The sequence below is a fragment of the Penaeus chinensis genome, chromosome 8 (genome assembly GCF_019202785.1).
Source record: "Penaeus chinensis breed Huanghai No. 1 chromosome 8, ASM1920278v2, whole genome shotgun sequence".
NCBI lineage: Eukaryota > Metazoa > Arthropoda > Malacostraca > Decapoda > Penaeidae > Penaeus > Penaeus chinensis.
Window position 1 is genome coordinate 12,888,236 of NC_061826.1, and position 9,875 is coordinate 12,898,110.

Genomic DNA, 9,875 nt, shown 5'->3' on the forward strand with positions numbered 1-9,875 from the left:
GTTTTTATACTTTCGTTAATATATATGATAAATAGAACTTTTGCCGTCATTCATAAATCTAGTTTTTATTCTAAATATCTGCATTTCCCCCCAGATATTTGCGTTCTTTGTTTTAATGTCTTGATGTTTATACTTGTTGGTGGCATAACGTGATGTAAGTTCGGTCTGAGTATATTTAGCAAAAGTCGCTAAGTGTTTTCTCTCTCTTCGGAGTTTCAAACATGAGAATTTGTAAACTTCATTAGGAATTTACGATAGAAGACAAAGAGATACTTGTGGCCATTAAAATTAGAAAGATGGAGAGATCGAAGAGGAAAGAAAAGAATGCATGAGAGAGAATAAATATAAGTGCGAAGGAAGAAGAAACAGAGAGAGAGAGAGAGAGAGAGAGAGAGAGAGAGAGAGAGAGAGAGAAAGAAAGAGAGAGAAGAGGAGAGAGACCGAAACTCTAGCGGCACAGGAACAGGAGCGAGAGAGCGCGCACCTTCCCTCTCGACGTCAGGGTGGTAACTGGGAGGGAGAGAGCGAGACAACCCTGGCTGGCTGTGACCTCGACTGACCACCCACGACACTGTTGCCACACACTGCCCTCATATTTCCAGTGTTGATGCCCTGTAAAGGTAGCATATTTTTAGATACCGTTTTGTATTATCTGTTCAATATACGTTTATGAGTATCATATAACACAAATTTGAGGTCGTTAGTATAATTTCATATGATTATGTTTAAGAATTGCAAAACGCGTGAAATTGTTTACATTTAGAATTTAAACTTTTCTTTGGAATGGTTGAAATAATAATATTACGTGTTTGTGAAATACTTTAAATAACAGTATTACATATTTGTGAAGTCGGCATTCGTATATATACAAACGTTTTAGTCCCACCGGTTACGTCCTCGTTTTGTAATACGTTTTGGACTGATTATTTTATGCATAAAAGTTAATCATAAAACTAACAAAATCGCGAGAAATATTATGGTAAAGATGCCAGAGATACTTCAATATTTTAATTAGTCTGTATTCCCTATAATCATCCCGGCCTTCGTGCTTACACCATCAAATGCAAAGCTAACACAATACCACTTTCTCCAAGTTCAAACACGAGTCTCGATCGCTATCCTTCTCACCCTTCCTCTCTCCTTCCTCCTTCCTCCTTCACCCACCCTCCGTTCCTCCCCCCTCTCTCTTCCTCCCCGCCCCTCCCCCCGTCTCTCCTCGCACGTGTCATGTCGGTGTCGGCCATAATGACTACTCGGTCCTAGCCACTCTCAGATCAGTAGACTCACGGAGAGCGACGAGAGCACACACGCACGCTCTCGCTCCGTACACCCCTCACTCTAGTCCTTGGGTGCGCTTTACATCAAGACTTCGTCGCTGCTGGATTATTATTCTTATCTTTGATCTTCAGTGATAGTGTGCCAGTGAATCTTACCAGTGTGTGGACAAGATTTTTATTGTGTTGTGTGGAAATTAGTGAAAAGTTTATTGGTGAAATTTTACTTGGATTAGCCAAAGACATCGATACATCGCCAGTGAACAGTGTGTAAGTACAAAATTTATGTTGTGTTTTCTAATATATATACATACTGTTTATTATATATACATATATATATACATTGATATAATATAATATATAATATATACATATATATATATAATAGACAATATGTATGTATATATTCACAGTTAAGTTCATATTCCATACTATCGGTATATTACTAGATTAAAATTTTGCCGCATTCGAGTAAACTTGTTAGAAACGCGATTGAATTTGTGATCCAGTGCGTTCATAACGTAAGCACGTCTTGTCTCGTTTAGTAGTGCAGTGCATAAGCCTTATTCGCACTGCACGTGTGTTGAAATCCTTGACACCCTTTTCTTCGGCAATTAGATAAATGCGAGTTTATGCAGAATCCAAATGGTTAAATTCTGATTAGTAATAACAGCGCTATAGTTTAGTCGGGCACTTGCGAACATCAGTTCACTATTCGTACCCTAAGATCAGTTCACTATTCGTACCGTAAGTTTATTCTGCTGTGGAAAGTAAGAATATATACTCAAATATTTAATTATTAAATTCGATAAATAACAGTGATCATAGCGTAGTTGTGATAACAATTACACAGAAAAGTCATCCCGAGAACCGATGCTCGCGGCCACGGCTCGAAAATAGGCTCAGTTGGTGTTTAGTTGTGGTGGAGTGAAGACGTTAAGCCCTTCCTTTCCTCTTGTTAAGTTTATCACAGTTTATTTTGTTGTCGTGTTATTTTTTTTGTTATGTGGTTATGCAAGGAATGGACTTTGCACACGACTATCGACTCTACCTAACAATGCGATCATAATTTTGACCTTACGATTTTCGACGATGCGAACGAGTTAGTTATTAGTAAGAAGTGAAATACATCGATGGATTCACTAGGTAAGCCGTGTTTCTGGATTAATTAATGTTTGTCAGATACTATTTCGCCCGTTTATCTATATATACCGTGTTGAAATTGACAGAAAGAAGGTGTGATGTGATAATTTTACTTGGGGTTTCCATACTATTTTTAGCAATGGTGGAGACTAACACTTGCTGGCCTGGTGTTTGAACAGACTTACATTGGTATTTGAGTGTTTAAAAAAACATTCTTTTGATATTTAATTCACTATCCGTGAAATCTAGAAGGATTTAATGGTTTGATGTAATAACTGGCTCCGTTTAATTGCACTGGTAACTTCGTTTTAACCGAGCAAAGAATCCGATTATTTTCATGGTTTAATAAATTATATAATATTTATGTCAAGCTGTCATTTTTATCACCAGTTTATCAGCTTATCATATATCACACTGATGAGTTTGGTTTATGTACAAAAAAAAAACATTATGTATTACTTTCCTATTCTATTTATACATTTTTGATTTATTAACAAATGATCTAATTATATTTATGTCCTTCTTGCAGATGAGTGGGAAGAGGAGTCGTTCGTTCAAATGTGCAGTTCATCATCGCGATCGACAAGTCAGCTCTGAGAACGACTTCCACCTCCTTTTGCACGAACCCCCGATATTTAACAAGTAAGTTTCGAATTCCAATTATTTTGAGATAGAATTACATGTGTGTAAATGTAGGGGGTATTGGAGACATATAGTTCAGAGTAAATCTATGGGATTATTATATATATATTTTTTTTTGATTCGTGACTTACCTTTGTAATTTGGGTGAAATGCCATTTAGTAGCGCACGAAAGCACGCAACCTAGAGACTATTCAGGGCTACCAACCCCATTCGATCAATTTTTGTCCATTTTTGATATGGAAAGGTATTCATACAAGTTCTTGATTAGATTAAGGGAACTGAGAGTTAATATTCTCATCTTCCGTGTTTGCGAAATAGCAAGTTGTTGTCATCATAATCTATAGTTATATGCTTTTGACATTTTGCATTCCTGTTGGCACTCATGGTATGCCTGGCTCTGAGCTACCTTGTAAGGTTTGGCACCCTCTAGTCTCTGACTCACTTGAGGGATAGAAACATGTGCTTTCGTGTGTTAGTGTTTGTTAGAAGAAAATTATGTTTTATTGTATGTATCCGTTCCGTGTATTGCGTCATTGCGAGCGAAAAGCGACTGCTAGCTTGAGATTATGTCGTCACTTCATACGGTAGGTCGCGTGAAGTACATGATTTGCTCTCGTATTTCCTCGTGTGTTATTTTTATCTAACTGTTATCTCCTGTTTCTTCCAGAATGGTGCGTTTAATCGCCGACGAATTCCTGACGGAGGAGCGAGACAGGAAGTACTACGCAGATCATTACAAGTGCTGGCCTCCTCCGCTCTTCGTTATCGCCGTCACTCTCATACAGGTCAGTACTGATAATTCTCCGTCAAAAAGTATAGATATCCTCGATATTTCGTGCGATGAGATAGGGTTTAAGGTTATATTTATGTTCTGTTATCAAGTTTTTTCACACTGCTAGCGTAATTTGTGAGGTCACTTTCATTCAGAGGTCAGGTCATTGGTGCTGGGTTTGGGTCAGTGTTTGGTAGCATTTAGCATACTGTTTTCATGTGCTACGTCAGTGGTAATTAATTTGCCAGAATAAAGTCCCCATCGATTCCGTGATTTCCCTGTGTAGGACCTGCTGACCGTTGCTTGGTTACCGAATGTAAACAAAACTTCGCCTCATTACCAGACTATTATGTGATTAGCCCAATATTGATTTGTGCTTCCGTGTGTAGATTATTCGATATCCACATTTTTCTTTATATAAGTTCTCGGTAGCCCAGTCTGTCGCTGTTACCTAAATATAGTCAAATTTCTCGGAAGGGGTATGAAAGACCGCCGGCAGTAGCTATAGTGGGGTTTCATCCGGGCCACGATAGAAGGAGTCCAAATATTTACTCTTAAGGTGCAGTTCGTCAGTTTGGTTCTTCTAGCTACCTGTAGTGCGGGGCGAAACTCTTGCCAATATACAGTTGTTCACAAAACTACGGTATACGAGTCTTTTAAGCTATTCACGTTATACAAACCCTGTCGGTTAGCTTGGCGCGTGTCATTATACTGAAGTATCAGATTCGGGGATAGACTCGCGTCGAGGTATATTTGAGAGTTACAGAATATCAAGCGAAACCCACCAAGTTGCCTCCCTTCACCCCCCCTCCCTCCCCCCATCACCTGGTCCGCACGAGATGTCTCCAAAGGGCTTCACCCTCCTCCCCCCGCCCTCCCCCTTCCTCCCACCCTCACCCTTGCGTTACCCTGTCATACTTCCTTCCTCTTATTGAAGCACAAACACACACCCACGGCGCCGAAGGGGGATAGGGGGGGGGGGTAAGGGGGGAGACGCAGACGACGACACGCACTCTGCATACGTGCTGGTGCTGTGTGTTAATGGTTGAGCGATAAGTCGAGAATAATTTTTCCCGAATCGTCATGAGACCTTTCCTCACCCCTGGGGCAGAGTCCGTTCCCGCTAGTGTCAGCGCCCTCGAGCTTCCGGTGCTGGTTCTCTCTCTCTCTAAGTTATCGGTCCTTTCCCCTCTTTCTCTCTCCCTCCCTCCCTCCCTCTCTCTCCTTCTTCCTTTCTCTCCTCTCCCATATCATGCCTGAGTCGGGATCACATAGGCCTTGATGCACCCCCTCCCCCTTGCCCCCCTCCCGAGACCCACCACATCCTTTCCCCCAAAACAAAATACAGTACACTCCCTCCCCCTCCCTCCCCCTCCCTCCCCCTACCCCGTCCCGCTCTCCCTCATATCCGCTCAGCAGAGTTCCACATCCGCATCCCGGGGAAGAGCTCGTGGCCATTTAGTTTACAACTTGTTTCTCTTCGTTTAATTTCGTATTTGTGATTGTTTTAATTTTTGATAGACTTAAATAACTAAAAAAGATATTAGCTCGTTCTATTCTCTGCTTGCTTCCCCCCTCCCTCCCTTCCCCCTCTCCCTCCCCCCTAAATATTATTTCAATTAAGCCAAATATATACCTAGCTTAGCTTCGTGGCCCATATAATCCAGCAAAGGTTTATCCAGCATGATCCCTCCCCATCTTATCCTAGCTGCGGTTAATCCAACATACCAAAGTCTCACCCGGTGGTACGTGTGTCTACGCGTCAGGTGGTACGCGGGGCGGGAGGGGGGGATCTGTGCGTCTACACCCAGCTGTCGTTTCCCCCCCTCCCACCCACCCCCACCCTCCCCCTCCCCTTTGCTCGTTCTCGCGATCCCCCGGTGTTGAATTTGCACTTAATCACCCCATTGTGCATGTGGATCGGGTGGGTGTGTGCAGTGTAGGGTGTGTATATGGGTGTCTGTGTATAGATGAAGGAATCGTCTTGCATTGTAGATATATTCATATAAAGTAACTAAGTGTGTGTGTGTGTGTGTCGCGGCCCGTCACCTGGCTGCGAGAGGCACGCGACCTCATCAGCCTTACACTCCCTCCGAGTTGTCCCGCCGAGGGCTAAACATGACAATTTTTTCCGTTTATTATTATTTTTACTTCGGTAGGTCTTCCCTTTTCGCGATTCTTGTCCTTCGATTAGTTTCGTTTTTGATTTAAATTGTTGGCTATTTTTTATATCTTTATGACGAGAATCCAATCTTGTTTTGTGACCCCACGCGACACCCCCCTCCCCCCCATTCGTTCTAGACCGTCAGATGGCAAGCGCTAAGGGTATCCCAGACATCTTCGAGACACACTCCTCTTTCCCCTTCCTTCTCCTCCTTTCCTCCTCCTCCTCCTACTTCTTTCCATTCCAATCCGTGCGTAGTAAAGAATACTTTTTAAAAAAAAGTTGCTCCAAATTCCGTTACCTTAGTTTCGACTCTCTCGTTTCGTGGCCGAGTCACGTGTTGACCACCACTAAACAGGTGTGTGTGTCTGTTTGTACGTGTAACCACTAGCCTACAAACCTCGCGATCACCCCCCCTCCCTGCCGCCTCCCCTCCCCTCCCTCCCACCCCCCTCTCAGTTGATCATTCAAGTCTCATTGTTGACAAGTCACATTCACTAGCCGACTTAAGTAACTATAGTCATAAAGTTTCGGGAGAAATGTATTTAGAGTCGCGTTCGGAATGAACTAGGTGCGGGCGGTGTAGTAACTAGGCTGTCGTGGGTGTGGTACCAGTCTGCGCGCTGCTCTCAGCTGACCACCAAAGCAGACCGTTCTACTTCGCTCGCTCGTTCGACTCGTACGCTCGTCCCGTTGCGTGTATTTATAGTGTTCTTCGGACCGTTCTTGTTCTTCGTAATTGCAGCTCCCAATCGAATAGGGTTTGGCTGTGCATTGACTTTTTTTTTTATCTGCCGTTCTACCTGTCAACGAAAATGGTCCGTGTCACGGCCATGGGGCTAATTTTAACTCCGAGAAGTTTTTTTTCTCTTTCATTCCCGCCTTTCTTTTCAAATTCCCCCGTTCTCTCTAATTTGCTCGGCGTCCATTAGCGATCCCCCCTTTATGGTAACTTACGAGTAGCGATAAGGGTCTAGTTATCTCTCACGGTGACAGCCGAGACTTGCGAAATGTCTACGGTTCGCCTTTACGGCTGTGCCAAACAAAATGTCAACCGGCGGCGGGCGGGGGTGGGCGTGTTTGTGTCTCGTTCCATATCTCTTCGTTCACTGTTGTTCAGGTGTGGGAGAATGTCAGGCAGGTAGCGTTCTATAGATGGAAGATCCGCGTGCTAGACCATAATGCATTTAAAAGGGTTTTCGCCTTCCGCCGTGGCGCCACGTAACATAGGTTGCGTCACCTCGCCGTCGCTGCAAGGGTAATAGATCATGTTTCGGCGAGCGGCGAGGACATCGCCGGGAGGTCGGGCAGAGGAGAAGGGGGGAGGGGGGCATCTGGCACCTACGTGATGGTGTCTGGGCACCGAGCTCCCACACGCTCGACAAGAAGCCAGTCCGCCGTCGCACTTGTCGGATTTTATCGAGGTATTCCGCGTCCCAGCAGACTTGGCCACTCAACAGAAAGTTCAGGCAGCGACCGCAAGCTTGTGGCTAGACTACCGCGTGGGGTGATGGTGGCAGCAGCGGCGGCGGCGGTGGCGACGGCGCCAGCCACTTGGTGCCAGCTGTACCCGCCTCCCATTGCAATCCGCCGGTGGCACTTCCGCCCATGTTTTGTGTTATTTGTCCCGTGTAGGGGAGGGTGGGCGGGGGAGCGAGGGGGCTTCGGTCAGGGCGAGGCCGGGCTGGTCAGGTGAAGGGAGCAGCCCCGCGATGTCCCCTTTTGGGCCTTCAAGCCGCCATCAGGAACTGCATTCGCGTTTATTTCTGGCAGTGACACGTGTTTTGTAACGTAGCGCCGATAAAATATGACCCAGCAACATTACCTTATTCCCGTTCCCACTGGCGAGAGCCGTGCTCCTCCTGACCTGTATTTATACCTCGGAGACCCTTCACAAAGACGTAGATAAAATAGCACTTAATTGTAGAGCTAGTGGCGTGGCGCCTGCTTTGGCAAGGTCTAGTCCTCTTGCATGACATCAGCTGGTGGACTGGCGCCATCGGGGGTCACACAACTATGTCACGAATTCTTAACTCTTTTTTTGCGCTAGGCTTTAGGCATTCCAAGTGGTGTGATATGATGAACTAACCTCTTCTCTTCTTCTCCAACAGTTGGGTGTGTTCGCGTACTACACAGTCATCACGGGAGAGATGAACGTGGCAGGTCCTGTGCCCATCGACTCGCCCTTCATCTACAGACCCGATAAGCGCCATCACGTTTGGCGGTTCCTCTTCTACGCTTTCCTGCATGCTGGGTAAGTTGATGTCCCCCGTGCGTCCTTGTCTGCGCGAAATAGTCTGAACAATAACGCGTGCTTTGCATTCCTCGCTCTAAAATCAGCCGTGCATCCAACTAACGTTATTTTTTCCTCTCCTTTGACAGATGGGTTCACTTAGCATTCAACCTTCTGGTCCAGCTCTTAGTCGGGTTGCCCCTGGAGATGGTGCACGGGTCGGCGCGCATCGGCACAGTGTACCTGGCCGGCGTGCTGGCGGGCTCCCTCGGCACGTCGGTGTTCGACGCCGACGTGTACCTCGTGGGCGCCTCGGGAGGTGTGTACGCCCTCCTGGCGGCGCACCTCGCCAACGTGCTCATCAACTACAACAATATGCAGTTCGGCATCCTCCGGCTCATCGGCGTCTTCTTTGTCGGTAAGTGTCTTTGCGACGTTATTCCGAAAGACTTCTTTGCCCATTATTCTGAAAGACATCTCGCTGTGAATATATTTTTTGAAAACAAGATATTTTGACCGGTTTCCTAATGTCCGTTTCCCTTCTTCTGCAGCAAGCGCCGACGTTGGTTTCGCCATCTACGACCGGTATGCGCACGAGACGGTGGGTTTGCCGGTCTCCTACGTGGCGCATCTTACCGGGGCGTTAGCGGGACTCACACTCGGACTAGTCGTACTCAAGAACTTCGAGCAGCGCCTCCACGAGCAGCTCCTGTGGTGGGTGGCCCTCGGAGTGTACGCGGCGTGCACGATGTTCGCCATCCTCTTCAACTTCTTCCACCCGTACCCGTACATCGGCGTGGCGCAGGGCCTGCTGCTGTAGGCGGCGACGGCGAGGGAGAGGTCGAGTGTCTGGCCGCCGAAGGCCAAGGTTGTTCCGAGTGTGCTGGGTTGGCTGCTCCGCCTCCAAAAACCTCTACTGTGTTGCTGCGGGGTCTCCGCCGTGAGACCTCAAGTATATATAGGTCTTGAGGAGTTGAGGTTGTTACGCGAAAGAGGTTGGGCGCCAACCCCCGCTAACCCGTCTATGGTGCTGTGAATCAAGCCAAAGTTTCTTCGCTCATACTGGTGAAACTGAACTATAATACCAAAGGTACTGAGCCTACCTTATACTCAGAGAGAAAGAGATTGTTATTTATTAGTGTCATAATATAGATCAGCTTGTATAGTTTTACGATATATTCCATGCTTGTTTATAACTAGTCAAACAAACATTTCCAAAGGCGAATTCTTCTCTACCTCTCTTTCCTATTATGACTAGCCGGAGCTAGTCGCCAACCACTGCTAGTCTCAAGTCATACTTATAAAGCCTAGCCTCCCAGTGGTGTTCTTACCGGTGTTATTCATTTTTTCAACTGTTCCATTGTTCTTGTAAATAATCTCCTTGGAACACGGGGAGGGACATTACTGTTTGGCTGGAAAAAAACGTTTGCTTTTTTGCATTCATAGTCCATTCCTTATATTGTTTGAAACTTAAATATTTATAGGCTTTGTGAAGGAATTTTTTTCCTTAACTGTTTATTTGGTTCCTAGTCTATTTTTTCATGAAGTCTTGAAAATGTTCAAGTTTACATATTGTTTCCTATTTCAGTCAGTTTCCTTCGATTTACTGTCCTAAATGTATAGATTACATAGATGTATGATGTATA

At 45.5% G+C, this 9,875-nt stretch overlaps 1 protein-coding gene across 2 annotated transcripts in view; it reads left to right on the forward strand.

Moving 5' to 3' along the window:
* Positions 1-1,291: 1,291 nt before the first annotated feature.
* LOC125028024 (protein rhomboid-like) overlaps positions 1,292-9,875 on the forward strand; it is an 8,669-nt gene continuing 85 nt past the window's right edge. The window contains exons 1-6 of one of the 2 annotated variants that reach the window (XM_047617283.1): positions 1,292-1,544; positions 2,947-3,059; positions 3,728-3,845; positions 8,108-8,250; positions 8,379-8,647; positions 8,781-9,875. The exon at positions 8,781-9,875 is cut by the window's right edge and continues 85 nt beyond it. In XM_047617283.1, the coding sequence (XP_047473239.1) occupies positions 2,947-3,059; positions 3,728-3,845; positions 8,108-8,250; positions 8,379-8,647; positions 8,781-9,049 (912 nt within the window). In that variant the 5' untranslated portion in view covers positions 1,292-1,544 and the 3' untranslated portion in view covers positions 9,050-9,875. Of the gene's footprint in view, positions 1,545-2,167; positions 2,421-2,946; positions 3,060-3,727; positions 3,846-8,107; positions 8,251-8,378; positions 8,648-8,780 lie in introns of those variants that run through there. The other variant, XM_047617284.1, reaches the window with a different exon arrangement.